Source organism: Pteropus alecto, unplaced genomic scaffold (assembly GCF_000325575.1).
Source record: "Pteropus alecto unplaced genomic scaffold, ASM32557v1 scaffold81, whole genome shotgun sequence".
NCBI classification, from domain to species: Eukaryota; Metazoa; Chordata; class Mammalia; order Chiroptera; family Pteropodidae; genus Pteropus; species Pteropus alecto.
Genome location: NW_006433378.1, coordinates 6856437 through 6882294, shown reverse-complemented (window position 1 = coordinate 6882294; position 25858 = coordinate 6856437). Strand labels below are relative to the sequence as shown.

Here is a 25858-nt window from a genome sequence, read left to right as displayed (position 1 = left end):
GCCATCATGTGGATTTTCAGGGAGCCCACGCAATAACTCTTACCAGGCATATGCTGAGGCCCCATTATAGGCAGAGAAATTTAAGATAGGGTTGTCCTCTGCGGGGAGTTTTCAGTATTCCTGTGAAGACAAACTATGGAGTGGAGAAACTAAATTATACAGCGAGCAGCTGGTAATGACAGGGTGTGGCAGAGTCATCCGGAGGGAGATGTGTGTATGCTCTCTCAGTCCTGCCGACACGGCCTATGAAACCGTGACCAGCCAGAAGAGATTCCCAATTTGACAGAGATGGACATGCATTCTGAACAGGGCACTAAACATAACCCTTGCAGTGATGTCACAAGCCATTCTTACTGAATAGAAGTTGCCTTGAAAGGGCAGGCCACAAAGTAAAATTTAAGAGGTGAGTCTACGGCCATGCTACCCTGAACATGCCCCATCCTGTCTGATCTTGGAAGCTAAGCAGAGTCGGGCCTGGTTAGTACTTGGTTGGGAGACCACCTAGAAAGACCAAGTGCTGTAGGCGTAAAATCTAAAAAATAAATAAAAAATAAAATAAGAGATTGTAAGCTGACAAGGTCCTTTCAATCTGTGAGGTCAACCAAAGGTTGCCTCACCTAAAAAAAAAAATTTTTGAGGTGAGTAGGTCTTACCACTGGAAGAATAGAATTCCCATCACTAAAGGAAGAAAAATGAAAATCATGCAATTGTAAAACGTTCTGCAATTACCCACTTCAGAAATCATATCCTATTACTGCCCCACTTTCTCAACCGTAATTCTTCCTTCGGTTTTTTGGCCTCCATCATTGAGCTCAGTTACCAGCACTGTCTGTCATTCTCTATACCCCACAGAGATCATGCCATGTTCCTCATGCACCTACATGTAAGGGGAGCCCCTCCCTGAGGAGGTGGCCACAGTTCTAAGCATCTGAGAGTCAAGGCCAAAGCATAATCAATTCTTCACATGATTCTCAAATGTGAGCTTTTAATCTGCTTTCAATGTTCCTAAGGAGGAAAATAAGTCATCTGTCAGAGACATAGAAAAGAGGAGAAAAGGTTACAAAAGTTTGACATTAATGCTGAAAAATGTTTATATTTACCGAGGATGTTTCTTAGGTTGGTCACCCTTCATTCATCAAGCACGCCAGCAATGTTTTTAGTCTATAAAACTCTGCAGTCTGCTGCAAAGATAACAGCTGTTGTACTTCAGGTCCCTTACAGACCTCTTGTCAATCAAAGGCAGCTGCTCTAATTTACACTGATACTTTCTTCTTTAGACTACAGAAATCATCTCCTGATTGATCTCCCTCCCTCCTCCAATCACTGCCTCCTCCAATCCACCCTCCACACTGCTGTCAGTATCTTTCTGAAATGCAAATTGGATGATATTTTATCTTTGCTTAAATACTCTGATAGCTCCACGTCACCCACGGGTTACATTTTAAATTTATCAAACATGGCATTCAAGCCTTTCTCACTCTAGTCCCAGTTGACCTTTCTTGCCCTGTTTTAAGATCCCCAACTCTACTTGGACACGCTGTCCATCTGTTAACCACGCCATGTACCTCTTTGTTTGTCTCTCTACTCAATTTGGTTTCCCTGGAACACCTGCTCCCATTTCTTTACCTGGTGAACACCTCCTCTCTCCTTACGTCTTAGCTTGGATCCTCCTTTCCTGAGAAGCTCCTTTCAGACACCAGCAAGCAGAGGTCCACATCTCTGCTACCATCCCGCATCTCTCCCATCCCACATCTCTGCTCCCAACCCACCTCCTACATAGCTTTGTCGTGAACTCACAACTGTCATAGACTGATTCTTGTCTACTTATTGTCCCCCTTGCCTCTATACCCCAGAACCTGACACAGGGATACCCAAGGGCTACTCGATTAATCCTCTGTGAATGACTGAACAGAAAGAACTTATGAATCTTTCAGGTTTCCTAATTAGGAAATCTCTTCTCTGCGGGACTTATATAATTCTTATTTATAGGTGGCCCAATCCCCAGATCTGAATGTGGAGGACCTCAGACTCAATCACTGCTTCTCTACAAATATCTTGAATCAAATTATAGGATATTCTGTAAATAAACAGAAAACCTCAAGCTGAAATAGAATATAAAACAGAAACATTATTAAGAACGTGTCCTTCACTGCTAGCTCTTCTTCCCTACCACAGATATTGGCCATGTTTTAGATGTTAGTTCTGCTTTATGCACACACGTATGTGCAAACCAGATAAATCCTGGGTGAACCAGCTGCAAATTGGATTTCACCGGCAGCTCTGCATCTGATGTTCTATGATTGGACTAGTCCTTGATGTTGAAAATGTACTTAATGAGTCACTGAATTAGGTCTCGGTTGTCTTTTTTTTTTTTTTTTTTCTATTTTTATAAGGAGGCAGAGGAATCCAAGTTAAGGGTGCTTTAGCTAATGGTTACATCCTGGCATTGAAATGAGTCTGCTTTGACCCATCAGTGTCCAAGTTCATTCATTTAATCTGCCGGGAGGGTCTGAGTCCCGATTTCTGTTCTCTTTGTCTAACAATTAGACTCGCTTTCCCTTCAGGGAGCAATTCACCACACCAAGGCCCCAGCCACCCAATGGAATCCGCATTCTTTGCAAAACAGCAACAAAGGCGTATAGCCAGTTTTCAAAATACTTTCTTCAAAATGAGCCAAATTAAATGTAAAGCTCATTCCAAAACACGTTTTTCTCTACATTTGTAAAAGAATGACTGCTTGGCAAGGCATGATTAAGAGAAAAGGGCAGAATCTCCCCAAAGATTTTCAACTTTATTTTTTACACAAGTAAAAAAAGTGTTTGGAAAAGCAAATTGCAGTTTGACTTAAAAAAAGAAAAGAAAAAGTGTTGTGGGTGGTAACATGTTAAGAAATGCAATAATCATAGTGTTTCATAATCCCCATGAGACCAATATTAAGTAATACCATAATCTAATGTCTCTAAATATAGAACAATATATTTATATTTTAATCTAAGAGATATATTTTTCTGTCCACCAAGAGAAAAGAAAAACAAACTTCACATGACAAGCTCTCTTCATAAACATATGCTTTCGACCTATCAGTATTTTCATTGAAAATATTTATTTTAGGGAAAGTTATGTAATTATCATTATATTGCACAGAGTTAAATAAATAGGGTTGCAATAACTGAATTCACATTCCTTCAACACCTGCTATTTTAATGATAAATCTAGAGTGTATTTCCCCTTACTGTGAAGACGGATGAGGCAATGATGCATAATTATTCAATATGGGGTTTTCTTAACAGAGTTAGATCAATAGAGACCATTATCTGTTAGCTTGCTTCTGGCAATAGCCTAAGTAAAGTGCCATAAAGGAAGGCTAACCCCCTGTAATATTAGACACCAGCTTGTAATATGATACTATGGGGGGATAAAGCACTATCTAAAGCACAGTAGTTGACAAAGATGATTTTCTAAATTCTTTGGTTGATTTTGTTACCTCCCTGTTATGGTAATGATAGCTATGGATATTATTTCAGAGAGTGTTTTAATATTTCTGCAAAATTATACTAGTATAGTCCAGGGTTTTTTATATATTTTTTAATGATTTGAAGTTGGAATCTCCATTTAACAAACAATTGTTGAGGGTCTACTCTGCCCCTGGCCCTGTGCTGAGCTCCGAGGATGTAAGTGTAGGTGGAATGATATTTACCCGCCACCACTTACATGCAGGAGAAGACATTTCTTGGTTTCCTAAAACTGATCTTATTTTTCTCTAAAGTCTCTGTTATTGCTGATGGGAGGTGAGGGGGCACTTAAAACATCCCATTCAAAGCTAATACTGTCTCTTTTGATTTCAAGGGTCAAACTCTCCATCAGGACTCTCTCTCTCTCTCCTCCATTCCCCTTCCTTCTTCCCAAAATGGTATCAGTGAGGGGGAGGAAGCTTAGGAAACTTCCAGGCCACCATGCTGTCCTGCTCTGCCAGCCACCTGAGGGTGAAGCTTCTCCTCAGGGCTTGCATTCTCCTGGGTACCTTGGGGCCTAAGGGGTGCATATTCAGTCTGAGATTCACACAAACATCTGGTTATTTTTAATCTCTCCTCATCCTCTGGACAGTCTTGCCCGAGTGGGCGAGTAGCGGAAAGTGGGAAGGGGTGACCCTGGACACTCACTTCTGACTAATTTCTTTTCCTCTCTTCCTGTCTCCTGCAGGAGGGGGTTCTATTTTCCTTCCAGTCTGTGGCTAAAAGTCACATAGCTAGCAACTGGATTACATTAGGGTGACGACAAAATTGATCACCCAAAGTAGGACACTTTTTAAAGTAGAAGGAGGAGTGGTCCCACAAATAACTGTGCACCAAACAACAGGTATAATCGGAGCCCAAACTGAAGATGTATGGTCTCTAGCTAAGAAGGACAAAATTTATGTATCTCCCTTCCAGATTTAGGGTTCTTTCTTTGCTCTCTGTTATGATGGTTCTTTCTAAATAACCATGCACAGTGAAATAGCAAGAGATTTCTCAGGAAAATCTTTGCATATACTGGAGTTCTTAAAGAAAGAACAACCTGCGTGTATGTAGATCTCAGGGTTTGGTCGCATCAGCAGCCACTGGCGGAATCCAATAACACAACCACCTTGGCATCTTCTTTTATGTTATATCCACAGAAAGCAAGACACACAAAAGAGGACAGGACGCAAGTGGGTTTTGGCCTGTGACACATTTTCTAAACCTACCTGGTGTGTTGGTTACTTAGTTTTGATTCTTGTTGGAGTGGTTGTTTTTCTGTTTGTTTGGTTTTTTATAGCATTTAGATCCATTCAGTGTTAAGTCTGAAAATCAATATATCTACTTATGTCTGAAAATATATAAATGTCAAGGAAATGAGTTAGCCTTATTTAGAATTCTCTTTGTTCTATGAAATTGTGGTGAGATTGTCCAACTCCTGAGCATTATTTGTTTAGCTGAAAGAATTATTTCTTGACTTAGTTTGAGAAATTTCATTCATTTGTCCCTCATTCACTCATTCATCCATACCATGCATTATTTCAGTCAAGAAAATCAAGAGTGGTAACCAAAAATGGAGCCAGGAATGGGATTAAACATGGACCCTATAATGATGTACAAACTGATGTCCCTTGGGCCACAGGTTTGACTCTAAATTTCTAGGAACTAATCCGAAAACTTCTTGCAAAATACACAAGTTAATGTGCATTAGATAATAACTAATAAGACAATAATTACAATAGTTAATTTATTAAGTACCGTTGGTCACTGAGCTAAGCTTTCTTCATGAATAGTTTTTTAAGTTCTCCTAGTAACCCTAAGAGGTAAAATAGCCATAATCAGGTGGCCAGAGGACTGCCTTGAAAGCCCTTGGTCTCTGCTCAGGATAAATTCACTCCTTTATGGTTCTAAGATCTCACAGTAACTTTTTGAGGAGTTTTATAATAAGGATACTTTGGTCTGTGATACTCTAGGCCCTGACAATACAGCAAATGTGTTCATTGCTTCTCCTTTGTAGTGCTGAATGCAATGTAATAAAATAATTATTTGTGTAATGTTTAATCTCCCCAACTAGACTTTATGAAGACTGTAAGGCCAAGGCCCATGTCTGTCTTTTCTGCTGCTTTGTCAGCCCTTTGTACACCGTGGCTGTTTAACACATATTCGTTGCATAAATAAATATCATAAGAATATCAGAACTATTTAAAAAAATTTTGCAGTTGCACAAAAGAACTTCAGTTCAGTCAGAACACATTTTTTCTTTCTATTTTTTTCCTCAATCCCACTTTTCCTGCCCCACAGCCCTCCCCCACCCCCCGCCTCACACACACATAGACATTATTTATTACTTCGATAAAAATCATTTCCTAATTTCTTTTCTTGGCCTTATTCAAGTGCAAGCCTCAATGAACAGAGTGAATAAGAACTTCCTTTTTTAAAAAAGTTTCTTTACTCCTGTTCAGAATATATCTTAATCCATTCATTTATTTATTTGTTTGTTTGTTTGTTTAGCATCACTGGCAACAGAAAACATTTCAACAGTTCTTAACAGTGTGAGTGATTTGATTTTGCTAAAAAGTCTGTTTATCAGTCCATGGAGCCTGAAGCCACTGTCCCCCATGAGAGCACAGAAATGACGGACTGTGTTTTCCCCACTCATTTCGGCATATGCAGCAGCCCCTGAGATTGTTCATCCTGATATTTATTATCATGGCGATAACTAACATTTGTAAAGAACTCTAAAGCTCTGTCAGCCTTTTCACACACTTCATCTTATTTGACCCTCACAACTACCTGTAAGCAGGTTAAGGCAGGCACCGCATTTATGCGCATTCCACAGATGAAGACACTGAGGCTGAGAAGGTTCCATGATTAATCCTGATGCTAGTGAGCACTGGAGCCCAGCCCTGAAACTGAAGGTCCTTGCTGCTAATTCCAGCCTTTCAACACTATGCCTCCCTGTCTCCCCTTCACTTGAATTATTATTATTATTTTGGTGGTTGAGGGTGGATGGTTAGCGGTCAGAAATTATTTCATGCAAAACTTTGATGGCTTTGCTGCTGAGTGTGTATGTTTCAAAGGGAGAAAAGAAGGTATCAGCCATAAAAGAGATGAACTTAAGATTCAGGAGCAAAGCTCGAGAGAGCTCACTGGGGACCCTGAGCTGTATGTGGTGTTTTGTTCATAGTCAGAGTCAGAGCTGAGTGTCTGCAACCTTCAGAGATCTGCTGTAAACTTCAGTCAGGCCTAGAAGGTTCAGCTTCTGGTAACGAATGGTTAGTTAACATTGCTACCTGGTGATAAACGACACAAACAACTGAGCTTTAAATTGCGAAAGGACGAAATATAAGTGAACCCTGCTGAGGTTAGAAGCTCACTATACCTATGGGGAAACATACACAGGAAGGTGGTTCTCTCTCAGCTGTGCAGCCAGTCTGGGCCCAGAACCTTTGTTCTGCTTGTTCCAATGTGGAGAGGTCATTATTCTATCTTAGGCTTGGTCTAGGCAAAATGGAGCTGCCCTATAACATGTCACCTACGCCCTCCCGTCTGCAGGTGTTCACTCTTCCCCTTCCCACCTGCAGAGGCCAGTACCCCAGACTGCTAGCCTGGCCCCCTGAGCCTGTCTTCACACAGGCTTTAACCTCACCTTGTGCCCATAAAGTTGTCTGCATCCCCTCCCATCCTATTCTCTTCTGCGCTGGCTCTCAGCAACTAGCAGGAAGTGGTTCTAGTTTTTCAGTACGGTAAATTTCTTTTTCCCAGCATAAAAGTAATACATGCTTAGTACAAAACGTTTAGAAAATACAAATATACAGAAACTAAAATCAACCAATATCTTACCACCTAGAAGGACTACCACTATTTTTATTTTTAGCAAATATCCTTCTAGGCTTTCTTCTATGCATTTTAAAAATATCATACTGCAACAAATTTTATATTCTGCTTCTTTTCATTTAACATGGTAATGCTAGCATCTTCTTGTATTAATAAAATACTCTTTTTAATGTAATGTTAAGTAGTCACATAATACTCCATTATACTGATGAAACAATTTGATTCTCCCCTTATGATTAGTTTTCTTTCTTTGCCTGTTATAAATAATAATTACAATGCATATTTTTGTGTACACACCTAATTGCAGATATCTGAATTTTTCTTTTAGGTAAATTATTAAAAGTACAATTATCAAGTCTTGACTTGGAATTCTTGATTCATTATGTGAAAGAAAAGAGCAGTTTTTTGTAAGAATAGTCTTTTGGTGTGGATGATGGGACAGAGTGTATGGCACAGAGCAGATACACAATAAATGTTTATTGTATAAATGAATGGACTTAATTCTATTAGGAGTATTTGCATTTTAAAAGAGGAAATTTGCCAACAAATGCATGTTAAATTGGTAATCAACGATATTTACAATATTGAAGAAATCAAAATTATAGTGAATGCAAGACTGTTAAGAAAGGAAGGTTTTCTAAAAAGTATTAATTCAATTTAGCACCGTGAAGACCATAGTCTACCATGATCAGAGTCAACACAGCTCTTATGACTGCCCCCCAGCTCCTTGGTCAGACGAGCAACGTGAGCCTGTCAATGTGCCAGGATCTGTGAAGCAGACGAAACAGACCTGGAGGCTGTCCTCAAGAAGTCTACAAGCTTGTGGGGGGACAGATAAACCAGATGATGCACAAAGTAATCAGGAAGTGCAGAGCTGAGATGTAAGCTCAGTGGAAGAAACAACTAGCTTTTCCTTAGGGAGCTTCCTTAGGAAAGGGACTTCGGAACTGGGTCTTGAGTGAGAATATGTAAGAAAAGGATTCCACACATATGCACATGCAAAAAGCCATTCTTCCTGATTCCCAGGAATTGTAGGTAGCTAATCTCTCCTTCACCGTTCCAGGCAGCACTTTGTCACATTAGTCACTTACACCTTAGCGAGAATGAATTGTTCTGACTTTCCTGAGAACAGAATTTGATAAATGGAAAAGAGACAGAGCCTGAGAACTGGAGATATCTGACACCAGAAGGAGTAAGAGAGAATATCATTAAAAGGCAAAGGGGGATAGAAAGGAAAAGCAGGGAGCCTGAAACACGACCACTGAACTGTACAGTTGAGAAAGAGAGGTTATGCACATCGAATGCTATGTGCCCCCAGAGTGTGCAACAAGGCAACCCTAGGTCTCAAACAACAAAACCCTGTAGGAGGATAAGGCCTGGCCCCAAATAAAGCCCCACCTACTCTGAGCCTCAGAGTCTCAGGCCTCTTCCAAAACCTTTTCAGTGAAGATTAATACCTTCTTTATTTTGAAGCTCTATTTAAATAAAACAGCTCTTAGTATACAGTCCATAGAAATTTTTGGACGATTTCTATCTACTCTGCCCAGGAAGAGAGCAGTTCAGCTGGTAGCCAGCAGTCTTGTGAGTCCCGGCTCTCCTCCCTCTGTCTATCCTCACCCTGGACTCTCCCCTTCACACTGACCTCGCCACACTCACTTCCTTTCTGCCTCTCGAGCTTATCTCGCCTCAAGGCCTTGCTTATTTCTCCACCTAGAACTTTCTTCCCCAAGATCTGTTTGAGGCTGTTCCTGCCTATCCTTCAGCAACCTGCTCAGAAGTCACCTCCTCAGAGGGGCTGTGCCTGACCATCTCTGGTTTGCCATTATCCAGCTTCGTGTTTTCAGAGCACCTCTCATTTGTTGAAGCTATTTCTGTGCGTACTTGTTTTCTACGAGTCACCCCACTAGAATGCAAGCCTCATGAGGTCAGGAACTTGTTCTGCTTTGCTCTCTGCCACAGCCCTTGAACCTGGAACAGTGTCCATCTCAACAGTCGGTGCTCCATAAACGCGTACTAGGTGAATTAGTAATTCACTTTGGAGATAACGGTTTTTTCCAGTTTGTGTCCTAAGTTTCTTGCTCACCTAGTTCCAAAGTGTTTGTTAGATCTAATTGCACCAAAAAACACTCTTGATCCAACCTTCTTTTTCAGGCAAGTCTCCCTCAGCCCTTCCAAACTTTTCTCTCCATTTTCCTTTCCACGTCCTTAACTCCACACCCCAGGACCGTGTTGTGAACATGGTTTGTCCCGGCCCCATCGGTCATTCTGTCTCCAATCAGCAGAGTACACAAATGACTTCGCTTTCATTCTTTTTTTCCTTTTCAAACGAGCCAAAAAAAAAAAAAGGAATGAAATCTATTCTATTGCAGTTTGAACAATGTGAGCTGTACATTTTCTTCTGCCTACTTTCTTCCCCTATTGTTTCTGTCTGAAGGCTGATCGGGAGAGGAATGAGATGAGTGACAGTTCACCACTTCCCACCACTGCCATCCCATCAGTCACAAAGAAACTGTGGAAAGCTACAGTCAGGGGTGGGGGTGGAAGGTGGGGGTCTGGAACAGACGTCAGGAGTGGGCTTGGATGCCTAGCGAGAACTGCAAAATGTCATTTAAAATGTACCCAAACTATTCACGGCCCTTCCCCCTGCCTGTCCCTCTAAAAAAATAGCTAACTTGGGTCATTACAGATGGGCAAGCCATGCAAAGTCAGAGTAGAACAGTGGAAGAAGCACACACTTCCAAAGCAGACAAAATTCCACTCCCGAGCTGTCGCATGTTAGAGAGGAGGGCCCAGCCTGTTACTGAATCTCTCTCAGCCTGCACTTCCTCATGGATAAAATGGGCACAAGAGTGTCTACTTGGAAAGACTACGTGCCTTTATAGGCGTGAATTATACATATGAAAGCACCTAGAACAATGCTGGTATCTAGGTGGTTTCCAGTTTTTGGTGATTATGAATAACACTACCATATATATTTGCCTACAGTTGTTTGTGTGAACATAACTTTCAATTCACTTGGATAAATATCTAGGGATGGAACTGCTGAGTCATATGGTATAGGTATGTGTAACTTTATAAGAAACTATCAAAATATTTTCTTAAGTGGGCTGTACCATTTTGCATTTTCACCAGCAATGTATAAGATCTCATTTGCTTTTCATCTTTGCCAGTACTTGGCATTATGATAATTTTAGGGTTTGTTTTTATCTTATCCATTCTAATACATGTGTAGTGTTATCTCATTATGGTTTTAATTTGTATTTCCCTAATGCCTAATAATGTTGTGCATTTTTTTCGTATGGCTCATTTGCCATCCAACTATCTTCTTTGATGAAGTCTCTGTTTAGTACTTTGGCATCTTTGACTGGGGTTTTGCAGGTATTTTCTTCCACTCTGAAGCTTGTCTTTTCATTCTTCTAACAGCATCTTTCATAGAGCAAAAGTTTTAAATTTTCATAAAGTTCAACTTTCCAATTTTTATAATATATCATCCTTTTTGCACTATACCTAAAAACGCTTGCCAAATCCAAAGCCTTACAGAATTTCTCCTTTTTTTCCTAGAAGTTTTGTAGTTTTAAGTTTTATATTTAGGTCTATGATCCATTTGAATTATTTTGTATAAAGCGTGAGATTTGTATCATATCAAGGTTTTAGATAGATAGATAGATAGATAGATAGATAGATAGATAGATAGATAGATACTGTTGTTCCAGAACAACTTCTTTTTCCCCCACTGAATTGTCTTTGTACCTTTGTCAAAAATCAGCTGACTATATTTGTGTGGGTGGGGCTATTTCTGGCCTGCCTATTCTGTTCCAATTACTGTCTATTATGTTCCATTTATATTTGCTTCATGGCTTTTGATAATATCACACTGTCTTGATCATTGTAGCTTTATATTAAATCTTGAAATCATGTAGTGTGAGTCATTCTAACTTTGTTCTTTTTCCAGTTGTTTTGGATATTCTGGTTCCTTCATCTTGCCATATAAATTTAGGAATCACCTTGATATCTACAAAACATACTGCTAGGATTTGAATTGGAAGTATATCTACTCAATTGCTCAAATTAAGAAGTAACTTTGTAACAATATTGAGTCTTGAAATCCACGAGCATGGTATGTCTCTCCATTTAGTTAGGTCTTCTTTTATTTCTTTATTTAATGTGTTATAATTTTAGCATATAGATAGTACCTATATGTTGACAGATTTGTAAATAAATATTTCATTTTAGGGTGCTATTATAAATAGTACTGTTCTTTTAAATTTCAAATCCAATCGTTTATTGCTAGAAATACAATGGACTTTTATATCTTGACCTTATATCATGCAACCTTGCTAAATTCACTTATTAGTTTAAGGAGCTTTTTGGTAAATTCTTTGAGATTTTTCTACAAAGACAATCATATTATTTATAGTGAGAGACAATTTTACTTATTCCTTTTTAAAATCTGCATGCTTTTTATTTCATTTTAATGCCTTATTGAACTATGATGTTGAATATAGGATGTTGAATCTTAACAGTTAATTTAAAAACAAAAAAGTTAAGACTAAAATAATATCTAACTCTGGAAGCTCGCATCAAGGAGGTAAGAAAGGCTTCTTAGACTTCGTCATCTGAGCATTTATTTAGTTAATGAAATATTTACTGGTACCTCATGGTGCAAATTGTTATGAGGACATCAAATATAAACCTTGAGTTTTAGTATCAAGTACTTTGCAATTGAGGAAAGCTAATAAGACATGAACAATAGTTATTTCATACAAATAAGAAGGCGAAAAGGCTGATTAAAGATAAACAGAGAAAGAACAATGGAAAATCTAGAAACAGAAGAGTAGCCGGGAGTAACTATGGTAGTGACTATGAGGAAATCAGGTCAGGGATGGTGTAGACGTGAGTTCTTCAAGATTTGCTAACTGACTGGCTATAGAGGCCAACAGATTGGGAAGAGACAAAGAGATCTTTGAGAGTTAAAATAATTTGCTTTTTTTTGGAAGGGGTTGGAGCCACACATTAATATTCTGAATTTGAGTTGTGTACTGAAGATTCAGATGGGATGACCTACAGGTGGGCTGACTGGAACTAAAGAATAAGATCTAAACATAGAAGTAAACCTTGGTCATGATTCCCTTTATCCACTTAGTTCTAGACTCTGAGGCTGTAAATACTAGAAGGCTGGCATTGGCCCTCCCATTGGAACAGTGACACAGTTAACTAGAGGGGCAGAGGAGAAGAAGAAGGTTATGGGTGGGGATAGAATGCATTTTGCCATGCAGGTTCCCAAGCTCCAGGCTCTTGTAAAATTAGTTCTAACACCTACATGGATTGGAAGAAGAGTAAAAGGCCACGATGTTTTCTATGTTTGTTGATTCAAGGAGGGTGTAGAAATTTATGTTTCAGAAGAAGGAACCTATATGAGGTGAAAGAGATGCCCACGGCTACCAGGAAGTAGGAGAGCTTGGCTGCAAACCCATGTCTATCTGATAACAGCTTGCATTTAGAGAGTATTTGTCATGTGCCAAGCACTATCTTAAATGCATTAATCCACACATTTAATCATCACAACTTCCTTATGAGGTAGTTTCTATTATTATCCCCAGTACCAGATGGGGCACATAGAGGTTTGGTAACTTTCCCAAAGTTTCACTGATAATGAGGGGCAGAGGCATCTAGTGCGCCCAGCACTAGATGTTGAGAATAAGCAGATGTAATAGACAGAGTCCCTCCCTCATAGATCTCAGTCTGGAAGTAGAAACAATCTCCTACACAATGAGTACAACATGCACCCCGTCTGTGATATATGGCACACTGATGGCAGATAAAAAGGATGTGGACACACAGAGAAAACAGACATTTGTTTTCTATCCCTCTGTCAAGGAAAGTGAAAGGCAAACAAATGCATTACAGTTGAAAGCATAATTTACTTTTGATTAAGTGACTTTTTAAATATCAACGTCTCAATCAAGCTCATGCCTCAGTCTCCATCACATTGCTGACTTTGCTCTCTAAAGAGAAAGCAAGAAATTCTCCCACAGTAAATGGAATTGAAAAGATGTGGAGCATGGAACTCCTACATCAGGAGCTGCTTTGTTTATTTCGCTTGCCTTGAAAACTGCACAGCTCATTACGGTGGAAACTAATCATAGCTCTCATTACAAAGTGGATGCCAGAGAAGACTTGACCTTTGCTTTATCAAGTATATGTAAGATATTTATGTAGGAAAGTATGATCATTCTGTCATGAGGAGAGGTGTGATCCTGGACAAAATCTGGAAGGGGGCAAAGTGTGTTCTTCCCCTTTGAGGGTTTGCTTCCTTTATCCTCCCCATATCCCACCTTTAATCCCCCTTCCATCTCTCTAAGGGCTTTATCTCTTGATTGCACCCTGAAATCCTTCAAAACTGATGTAAGAAAAAAGTTCAAAACTCTTTCACACTAAGGTGTAAATGACTGGTAATCATATATAGCCAGGCCTCTCAAACTGAGACAACAGAGAGCGTCCAGGGGTACCCACTAAAGCTATGAGACCAAAACGGCACATCTCTACGACAAACTTTCTTAAAGATATAAGAAGAAAATATTATTTTATATTAAAACAAACACAAATATATGAAATGAAATACGCAATGATTGAATGAATGAATCACATTACAGTGAATTGTTATAAAAGAAATACTGTGCATTAGCAAGCCAGTCCTTGCTAAAACCCCAGAGCCTCGGGGCTGGTGTATCCTCTTCTCTCTTTTCTGCCCCAGAGGGCAGGCATAGCAGCTCTCTGCCAAAGGTGGGTAAATGAGGCCCTTGAGGATCCCCACAGTGGGAAAGCTTAGAGTCCAGGACTTACATCCAAGTAGAGATAACACGAAGGCCAGATTTTGGAATTAAATCCATCAAGGGCCTAAGAAATATTTTTTAATTTACTAAAATTAAACAAATAAGGAGAGATAATAAGCACCAACACTATAGACTACATGATACACATTTACATAATAGCAGTGGGGTTTTGCATATTTAATTTTGCTTTCAAATGCTCTTCAGAATTGTCTTCCCTCCCATTTGAAAAGATCTTTGCAAATTTTCTTGCTTTGTGGCAGATGGATGCACCAAGAAGCATTTTTTAAAACAACCTTTATCTTTCATCCAAGATTCTTGATGCATAGATCTGTCTAGCAGTCCAGGGAAGCCTACAGACTCCTCAGAAAAAGAGCTTTTAAATATACAACAAAATACACAGGATTCCAGTTAAATTGAAATACAGTTCAAAATACTTAAAATTGAAATTTGCAACCTCATAAAACATGCACTTCTTTATTAATATATTAATATATTAAATAACAAGCTCTAGAAATGGTGAGTGCAAATAATTTTTTGAGATCGCTGAAGCAACTGTGATGGGCAGAAAATTCCCTGTAATTTCTACTGGTGGCAAAATCACAGGTAATGCGAACACTTCTGTGGTTTCTAGCCTACATTCATGATTGAAAGAGGTGCTAAATTTCGGTTAAGTTGGTGAAAAATAAAAATATATTTTTTTCATCCTAAATTCATGAACCCCCAAATTATATGCTTCTGAACTAGAGATCCTAGATTCTTCTGATTTAAGACTCTGAGTTATTGATTTCCAGATATTCTGATTCTTTGGATACTTAAGACAGATAAAGCAGAGTAACTGTTACTCAAGTAATAACGAGACTTGGGCAGGCATTTCTCAAGCCCCACCTCCTCAAAACACCCAAGTTTGTGTAACCCCAACCACACAACTTTATGTCTCATCTCTATTCCCCGCTCCTGGTGATCACAGAAGAACTGTTCTAAATATCTCAGACCCACATGATTTCTCCAGACTTTGCCAACAAAATGTCACCTTCTCCTTTGCCTCCCTCATCTGTCTTTATCTCTTAGCTCCCACTTTCTAATGATTCTAGCAAAATAACTCGCAGTACGCGTACGATAGATTCAGGACGGCTGCAATATTCAAGCGCAAATCCACCAAGTAGGAGGATCATAAAGTCAGGGAGGTGTGTCTTACGAGGCACAGAGGCGTCCCCCTACCAGCTTCATACCTGAACCAGAATCCCCTCCCCCGCCAGATTCAGTGTTTGAGACATTACTTTTTCTAGGAAATAAAGGCAGAAAACAACTAGCATTTATTGAACGCCGAAATGTACTGGGACTTGTGCTGCATTTACATTTTCTCAATATAAAAAAAAAAAATAGTGGGCTATTAATATCTCCATTTAAGAAAGAGGAAAGTGGCTTTAAAAAACTAAGTAACCTGCGCAAGGTCACACACAGCTAGCAAGCATTGTTTCTGCACCTCCCATCTCCTCAGTCCACCCAGCCTGACTCCCACCCACGGCACCACTGAAATGACTGCCACAGAGTCGACAGCAATCTCGTGTGGCCGAAGAGTAGGGACATGTTTCTGTCTCCCAGTACTGGACGTCCAGCAGCCCTCAGTGCTCCTGGACATTCACGCCCTGCTGAAGCTGACTCCACCTTGGCTTCTCCACCCACACTTTCCTGGTGTCCTTCGATATCTCTACCGCTCTTTCCTTCTGTTTCCTTTGCCACTGTAGCTTTTTCTCTGCCACCTACGATGTTTGAGCTCCTCAAGGTCAGGTTTTTGGCCCTTTCTCCAACTGAGCGCTGTCTCTTTTGGCAGTTGACCCAGTTCGCAGCATCTGTTACCCTGGGTACCCAGAAAACTTCCCCCGACTCTGAGCTCCAGGCAACTAGCTAGGATATCCTATGCGTGTTTGCTCATGTGCCCAAAAGTGAATCCAAAACCCTCTGTGACCTCAAATAAACCCCTCTTCACCTGGCTGCCCAAGTCAGAAACCTGAGAAGGGCCCATTCGTCCTCCTTCTCTTTCACTCCCACAGTTAATCAAATCCCAAGTCCTATAGATTTTACCTGCTAAGAATATCTGGAATCTTCTCCGTTTTCCTATCTCCACTGAATCTGATTCAAAGTACTATTATTTCTCATCAGGATTGCCAAAATAGCCTTCTAGCTCCTCTTCTTGTCTCCCTTCTACCCATTTCCTCTGCTTAAGTTTCTCGATAATTTTCCATTACTCCATATTAAAACCCAAATCTGTAACATACACTAACTGGTAAGGCTCTGCTTGATCTGTCTCCTCAGGCACCCCTGGAGTCATTCCGCACTCTACTCTTCCACTGCCCTATACTCTTCCCATTCTTCAATTATCTACACTTCTTCCAACCTCCAAGTTTTTGTACATGCTGCTCACTCTACTTAGAACGCTAATTCCTACTCTTTTCATTAAGTGACTTCCTCTTCCTCCTTTGGATCTCATTTTAAATGCTGCTTCCCTAGAGAAGTTTTTCTAACCATCTAGACCAGGTCAGCTTCCCCAACATCCCTATTTTACACTTAGGGCATACTGTCCTTTTAGTTAGGATTATAATCAAATCATTAACTCACTATTTAACATCTGTTTTCCTTTCTATGTGACAGCAGCAACTATCCGTTACTCAGCCAACCCCACGCTCTAATACAAGGTTCAGTATATAGTCGAAACTCAGTGCGTCTCTACTGAAATAATTAATTAATTATAGAGAAATCTCCTTTTGCCATACTTCTCTAGACTTTACGAGAATGATACAGATCAATAGGTGATTTTGTATGTTCAAAGAGAATGAATAGGAATTTACATTGTCAATTTGAATTTACAACTGACAAATGACTTAAACCTTTAAATCAAAGAATCTGAAAGAATCCTATTCTGCTTTGTTGCTACTTTCAACAAAGTTTAAGAATGAAGCATTTCGTTGTTCTACTCGTCAATGCCTGTCATCAAAATACATGGCTAAATCATTTACGTGCCTGGTGGTTTCCAAATGAGTCATTATTCTCTTATCAACAGTGATGAATGGGCCCTTGTAAAAAAGCATTATTACCATTGGTAGTCATGTTCATGGCTGTCAAAATGCATGTTCTTGTACAACCATCAAAAGCAGCTGACTGACAAATGAACATGCCTTTAGCTCTGGATTTTTCAAGAAAGGTTATGAAATATACATTTCCTTAAAATACAATCCCATACCTCAGATTGGACTAGTAACTTCCAGGTAAGGCACCAGAGAACAGTGGTGTGATTTAGAGGGATAAGATAGATATCCAAATAGAATGAGACAGCAGGTGATGTAATGATCCAACCACATGAAAACAGGTCAAACCAAACTTAATTCTGCCAGCTTGACACAGCCACTGAAGCCCCTTATATGTGCTTTCAGTCATCCCTGTTGTGTCAATCTTTAAATCAGCAATTTTGTCACATGCAATATGCATCTTTCTTGGTCAAATGCAAGGTACATATTTTAGCTAGCTGCTCCTCTTTTCTGAGCAGTTTACAATTGTGAATAATGTCTAATATACTGTATTCAGAAGCAAACAATTTAAAACAATACATTCGGGCTGCTAATCTGCTTTTAACATCTCTGATTTGTAAAGAAACTGCAAGAATCAAGAGTGGCATGCAGTGCTGTGCCTAAGTGATACTTGATTTCAGTTCTCACCACCCCGTCATTGCCTTAAACTCAAAAAGAGCCTGAGGGATGCTCCACAAAACAACACTAGGAATTATATTTAATGTTTCTGTCATAGAACCAATCATTGACCTAAAATAAGTTCAGCCATGTGTTCACTAAGTGGATAATCCTGCTTTCAAAAAGAAAGGAGAAACACAACTTTGAGTTCTCAGAAGCTATATCCCTTCTCTAGATAACTCTTTACTGAAGCTTTGATTTAAGATTTAGGATTCCTTTGACTGACAAAGCTAAACGTCCCATGCCCCCACACTGATGTCATTCATTTCTAATATTAGCAGCAGAGCAGCTCAGGTTCACCTGGGAAAGAGGAGCTTTTATTTTGAGTTAAACAGGAGCAGATACTAAAAATGAACACGGTGAGACTTCCTTCTGGTATATCTGACACAGATAAAATAGGCAAACCAGTGCAACGAGACTAGTATTTTGAATCAAATGGGAAAGGGATTCAATCTAATTGGAAATTTGATGTGCTTACCGAATTAAGAAATAAAATGAAAATATATAAAGTTGTTTTGTTGCACAACGTCACACTGGATCATAAAATGCTTATGAAAATTCCATATGGGTGAGATAAAGAAGGTTCCAGGGCATCTGTTATAGCCCAGCATGAGGTGTAAACTTGGCCATTATTTGGTGGTATAGCCACACAAACAAGCTTTTGGATGATATATGTTGTACTCATTAGATCAAATGCATCTAGTTTTGTGGCACTTATAATCCAACAGAGCTTAAATGGATCAGAGTAGCTGGACAATTGCCATATCTCCTAGTATTGCACAGACATAAATACAGGCAGGAGGAAGCAGATGCACCATTTGGAATCGCAGAAATTGTGTTGGAATAACATGCCCTGATTGGGGGGAACTAGATCCTCATACCTTCTCCATCTGCAAAATGAGTGGCATCGTCCTGTGTTAGAGTGCTTTCTGAGGTAGGAGTCTCACGAAGAGACTCAGCCCCGGACAGAGTCAAGGCGATGGACTTAGGTATGGCTCATGTACAGAAAATGCCTCTCACTTCAGTAGGCATTCCTATTGTGGGGCCAGCTAACCAAAACTGAATGGTTACTAACTCCTGAATATGGTAACTATTCCTTCTAGAGGGTGAGGATATTTAGAGAAAGAGTTAAAGGAAATAAAACCACCAAGGCTAAATGTGAGACTTTTCACCACCATATCAATATTTGTCTGTAACTAAACTAAACTTGTCTTATAGTGCAAAATCTTCTAAGGTTTTCATTCCAAAAAGCTGGTCTGGATGTTTAATCAGCAGTGATGAGAAAATGGGCCATGTTTAATACTTGCTACTTTGCAGTTTGTTTTTGCGATTCTCAAGTTTCTCAAGTTTGGTCTTTGAAAACCATAGCAGAGTGATCATTATCTTCCTAAGTCACTGTCATAGGAAAATAGGACAGGTGTTTCCCCCAACCTTGGGTGTGGAGATGTTGCTCAGTAAGTACCCAGTGACATAACCAGGCTCTATCTGAGTTTATGAGAAAAATGTCTTGCTCTACATCGTTTTCTGCAGTAAGTCCTTTCTCTCTGTTGTTTTCAGAATTACTGAAAGATATTAAAATAACATGAAAACCCTTACCTGGATCTTTTCTCCCATGACACCCACATAGTTATACAAATGCAGGCCTGGGATAGCGCCCCCTTTCTGTGTACATTCAAAGAACTCCATGAAGGACGTACCCCACGCTACCGTAATGACATAGTTGTTCTTCTGTGACCCTCAGAAAATTGAGAGGGTAGAGTATTGTGCTTTGTTCCTCTTTACTGATTCATCAGTGTTCAATATCTCCACCTGAAAGACTGTTATTCACATTTACATATACTTGCTTTTATTGTTTTGGTGTATTTTTTTAAATTCTCCTTACTATATAGCTTCTGCTCTAGATTCCTATTTAAAATCAGTAACTTTTAGACTAAAAGAAAGATCTTCTTGTTGCACATCTTACAGTTTTCTGAGAAACTACTAAATGAACAATTTTTATGCAAATTATTTTCATGAAAAAGTTCAATTATTTTTCTCCCATTGAGTAAAATAGTTCAAAATATTTTTCACACACATCTTTATTCAAAAGTTTCCCTTCAGGTGGACATATCTAATTCATATGGGAAAATTTAACATTATGTCTGTGAGGGGGTGAGCAGAGGGAGAAAGCGCAAAAAATACTTATGCTTTGCATTTATTTGCTGTGCAACACTTTAGCATACATTATTATGCCCTGGCCTCACAACAGTGATGCTAGATAAATGGCACAGGCATTAATATCTCATCCTACTAATGAAATTGAACCTCAGAGGAAGGAAGTGACTTCTTCAAGGTTGTGCCAATGGGGTAGAAACTAGGGTATTCCAACTCTTCGCAATGTGATGCACTTTGGAGTATGCTATGAAATTAAATGTGCTGTTTTGGTGGCATTTTATAAACAAGAATAACAAACAGGGGAAAGAAATCAATGCAAAAATCAGAGCATTAATTACTAACACTAAAGAAGCCAAACTGTGGAAGGGAGAACCTGGAGGGGCTGAGCCGTGCTGCAGTCGGAAAAGTTTGTGTGTGCTGTTCTGTTTGGGAAGGGGGAGGAAAATTGTGTTCTCACAAGAGTATCTGATCAGAAAGTAAAGGATGCAATTTTCTACCATGTTTCAATTATTTAAGCTTTACCTCCTCATGCTGAACCCCAACGAAATCCTGTAAGGCATCCTTTCTCTGAGAGTTCGATTTCTTCTTTGACAGTAATTATGCGGATGACAGGAAGATGCCTTGGGTCTGGGTCTCCATAGACAAATATCTTACAATGAAGACTGGAGTGCCTAGTTCTCTCTCTATTTAAAGAGTGAAAATATATTTCCTTTCCCTGATAAACCTTTAGAGTAGAAAAGCAAAGGTGTTGATGAGGAAAAGAAAAATCATTTAAAAAAAATCTATAACCTTCTTGCAGCAATTTTATAAAAAATAATATAATTTAGTTTAAATAGCCTAAAGGACTTTGTATTTGTTCTTTTAATAATTCTCATCCACTGGTAATAATACCCTGTTTTAGAAGTCAGTTTGTCAGTTATTAAATTAGTGAATATTTATTAAGGGTCCGCTGCGTGTCAGGCTCTGTTGTTGAATAATGAATGAGTAATGAATGACTGGTTGGTAATAAATAAGATACAGATCTTTCCCTCAGGGAGCTTACTACATTCTAGAAAGAGAAAGACAATTTGTAAACAAATTAATAAAAACCATCATTCAGAGCTGAACAGCTGCATTTGGTGGGGACATCTGTTCTTGTGCTGAGTCTGAGCACATTCTGAGCTTCCTAGTGCCCCACAGAGATGAGAGGGAGACTCCCCAAGACCATAGCTTGTGTCTGGGGTTCTGCCTCTACCATGACTCAGCAAAAGTGAGATATAATATTCATGGTTAAATGTACACAATTTCACCTAAAGAAACAATGACCACATGTTGCTTTATTTTTATTCCAGGAATCTTGGAAAATCAGGACTCAGAGTTTCTTGCTTGGGTCTTGGTAAGTACTTGGGGAATCATGTGTGGTGGGCTGGGAGGTGGAAAATTGGGGGTACCAGGGAGCGATTGGGGTGCAGGTCAGGACCTAGTCTAAGGTGAGAATGGACTTCCTAACCAGCATGGCCCCACTTCTCCTTTTGAGCCTTTCCTGCCCAACACAGCCCTCTGCCTCTCAGGTCCAAGGAGCCACTGTGTTCATGAGCTGATCAAAGAGAAAGAAATCCGATATTAAAGCACACCCTAGGGGAGGAGACTCGTGTGTCAGTCCCATTTAGCAAGCGTGAAGGACCTCATGGAATGCATTATTATGCTCACCTCACCAGCAGCATCATCTGAACTTTTTCTATTCTTATTTTCCCTTTGCCTAATTTCTTCACTTATTTTTCTATATTTTTGTGTATTTTAGGTACTTTCCTAATCTACCTTAAATATTTTGGGGACAAAGTGATCATCTAGATATAGATATAAATGTAGATGTAGATGTAGATGCAGATATAGAAGATATAGATATAGATGATATAGATGATAGAGATAGAGATAAAGATAGAGATAGAGACAGAGATAGAGATAGATGTAAGTATATATAGATATAGGAAATGTCCAATAAGCAGTTAGACAGTCCTGATCTTAAAGGAGAAATGTGAGCTGGAGATGTAGATGTAGATGTAGATGTAGATGTAGATGTAGATGTAGATGTAGATGTAGATGTAGATGTAGATGTAGATGTAGATGTAGATGTAGATGTAGATGTAGATGTGAAAGTCGGGAGGAGGTTTTCTTGACCCCTGTTGAATGGAGATATGGAGACCAGGGAAGGGATGATAGTAAATGAATAAAAGATAGTGGCAACTAATTCTGCCTCTTTTCATTGTATTTCAAAGACATTAAGCTTATTGATGCCTAAATTTTTCTGATTCTTCCTAATGATCTGATTTGGGAGGTAAGGGTGGTTCTCGTTCGCCATAAGTCTAAGGGAATTTGACATATGCTTAATTTCTGGGTCTAGTTACTATTTACTTCTATTTTGGAAGGAAATTAACCATCAGGATAGTCTAACCTTAGTTTTATGAGAATATACCTTATGTTAAATAATTATTCAGTATCCAGTGTTGAAAGAAACTACTATAAATATAAATTAAGAAATATAATGATTTAAGAAAATATAAATTAGAAAATATAGTAAAAAATCATTGACCAATTATCTCACAGAGTCAGTACCTATGGCAGAAAATAATCTAGTGAAAAGTACATAGACAATTTAACCAAAGGCCCTTGAGACTATAAAAATTGAGGTGTCCATGAAGTGCCACAAGTAAATGAGTCTCCAGAGGTCAGACAGCAATTTTTTCAAACTGTGTGTAAGTTATAGGTATTTTGGTGAACTTTAAAACAGACTTGATTCAAATGCAGCATGTCTGATTTAGCATCAAGCTTTTCTGAGAGCCTGAACATTTGGGATAAGACACTGCATGGATAATAGGAGAAAACAAGGAGGTTTATAGGCTGACTGGCTTTATTCAAAACAAGTGACAAAGATTGACAGTATGAATAAGCATCCTTTAAGAATTTTTCTGAGCTGCCTCTGTAAGCCAGAGGAGGCAAAAAAATTCAGAGAAAGGAATAATGCCTCTGCCTTTGATAAAATGTCAGGCCCTGCAGACCCCAGTTGTCCAATGTAGGGGGAGCTGGGTTTATTGCTGTAGGCTTGGGATGTCAGCAAAGTCATAGCGCATGTTCAACAGAGGCTTTGAAAATTAAGTATTAAATGTTCCAAGCAATCACGTGACTATAGATGTCTTTTAGTGAAATACTCTAAATTTCGTAGTTAAAGCTAACAACTCTGACTTTCTTCTCTACCAGAGGATGGGCTGGGAATTTCTTGCCCTGCCAAACTTCCTTTTGATAAACTAAGAATATGTGTAAATGGGAGCAGATAGATGAAGTATCTCGAGAATGTACTGAAGATACATGTGAAGAAATACAGCTCTGCCAACAAGAGAAATGGGGAGAAAATTAAGTGGGCAAATTCACCTGTGGGTTGCTGTGGCTTGCCTGGTTTATGAATACACTGACCACTGCTGTTAAGACCCAAAGTCAAAGAAACTGATGGGAAAGGAGTAAATTCATCAGAGTGATGAAAATCAACCCAGTCTAGTGGGAGGTGAGATCATCTTCTGAGAGAGGAAGAGTAAAATTTATGTATCCATTCGTTCATTCATTCTCAGCAAACCTTTCGGAAGCCAGGCATTGTGCTGGTTCCAGGGGTTACCGAGATCAAAGCAGCAAGGACCCCACTCTCAAATTGCTCCCAGAGTAGTAGGAGTCAAGCATGTAAATGCAGACAATGCATTTGACAATGCCACAGTGGATGAATCAAGCACAAAAGTTCTCCTGGGGAATTTGGGATGGCTTCACAGGGAAGGTGCTGCAGGAGCTGAGATTTGAAGAGAGTCATCAAGTGGAGAAGAAGGTGGAAAAAGAGGGTGAAGAATTCAAGATAGAGGGAGCAACGTGAGCAGTGGCCGGGAGGCAGAACCCCAGGGCAAGAGGTACTCAGAGAAACACTAGTGAATGTATAGAATATTGCAAATGCAAGATGTTCCGAAATCATAAAAAATTAGTCTGGAAGGAAAGCTAGGCCTGATCAGGAAAGCCCTCGTTTGCCTTGCTAAGGCATTTAGCTCTTGTCCTCTAGATCTCTCTGTGGCGTCCCTGCAATTCCTAAGGACCCAAAGTGTCAGGGAACACCTGGGGGATGAGGGACAGACAGTGCTTCACCGCTCTCCACGGGTCTCCTTCCACTGCCATGGCTGCCATCCAAGTAACTCCACTTTTTCTAAATGTAAATGTAAATATAAAAAAGAATTTTAATGTAAATTTAAATTGAAAATGTATAAATATCAATTTAAGCATTTTTAATGTGATAAATAATAAATGACTATTTTCAGAGCAGTTTTAGCTTCACAGCAAAACTGAGCAGAAAGTGCAGAAAGTTCCCCGTCCCCCACGCACACACAGCTTCCCCCACTGCTGCCAGCTCACACCAGAGCGGTGCCGCGATTACAGTCCTACGAGACACATTATTGTCATCCAAAATATTATCACACTAAACTACAGTTTAGATTAGATGTATGTATAACTCTTGATGTTTTACATTTCCTGGGTTTAGACAAATGTGTAATGACACATATCCACCATTATACTACTACACAGAGCACTTTCACGGCCCTTAAAATCCTCAGCGCTTCACCAATTCATCTCTCCCTTAACCCTTCACGGCCCTTAAAATCCTCAGCGCTTCACCAATTCGTCTCTCCCTTAACCTTTGACAGCCACTTATTTTTTTTTTTTTCCAGAATGTCCTCTAGTTGGAATCACAATATGTGGCCTTTTCAGATGGACTTCTTTCACTTAGTAAGATGCATTTAAGTTTTCTCCAAATTTTTTCATGGCTTAATAGCTCATTTCTTTCTAGAGTTTCGCATTACATTTTGAAGGAAAAACAAAGGGCAGCCTTCTGCCAAAGAAAAGTTTAAAATGCTCTAGCTTGTGAAAAGCCATTTAAAAACTTGGATCGGGAGTAGGACGTGGTCAAAGGTATTAGAATTGTTTTCCGGCAGTGACACAGAGGCTAGATTAGAGGAGGAACGGGTGGAGACTGGAGACAGGGAGATAAATTAGGAGTCAGATGTCGAGATGGTGGTATTAAAGATGGACAGAAAGGAGGTGATATTTAGGAGAAAGAACAAACAGGACTTAGTTACCTTGCCATACACAATGAGAAGTCACCCTGGGCAGAGGAGGATGCCTGAGTTCCTGGACTGGGCAGGTGGGTGGGTGAGCTGAAATCTCAGGAGAAAATGCAGGAGAGAGTAGTAAGAGGAAGGAGGATTCAGAGAAGGGGAGCATTGCTGGGGAGTGGTCATCAGAGCCTGTGAACTTTTGGCTTCAGATACCCAGAGGGCTTGGGGAGCGCTGGAGAAAGCTCTGGGCTGGAAATAAAGATGCAGGAACTTCTAACAATGGTAAACCCAGGATTGTCATTGAGATCACCTGCAAATACAGAGGACTGAGATATTTGCACAGGTTTAGGACACCCACCTGATGGAATTTGCCAGACTGCACACTCCTTGAGAGCAGAGATCACCTCTGCTCTTTCTACACCTCTGTTGTAGCTTTAGCAGATCAAGGTATCTGCTAAGTATTAGGTGCTCAAAAATATTTATTGAATGAATGAATGGACAGATGGATCAATTGCTAAGGAATGACAAAAAGCACACTAGGTAATAGTGGAGATCCAGCGGACATCAGATTTCATGAATTCCTGGGGTCAAGCCAGCCCGGTTCTTTGCTTTCCTTCAGCAGCATTTCAATGCAGAAACAGAGAAGGCCTCGTGGAGGTGGGAGGTGGGGAGAGGAGACAGAG

General features: G+C 39.6%; 1 protein-coding gene and 1 pseudogene across 5 annotated transcripts in view; both read left to right on the top strand.

Annotated features, from left to right (window-relative positions):
• The window catches only part of KCNAB1 (potassium voltage-gated channel subfamily A member regulatory beta subunit 1), a 314248-nt gene that overhangs the window by 195466 nt on the left and 92924 nt on the right, over positions 1–25858 (top strand). For all 5 annotated transcript variants that reach the window (XM_006908205.2, XM_015586496.2, XM_006908206.2 and 2 more), the window contains exon 2: positions 21390–21433. In XM_006908205.2, the coding sequence (XP_006908267.1) occupies positions 21390–21433 (44 nt within the window). The remainder of the gene's footprint in view (positions 1–21389; positions 21434–25858) is intronic.
• On the top strand, positions 408–526 carry LOC112476864 (annotated as a pseudogene).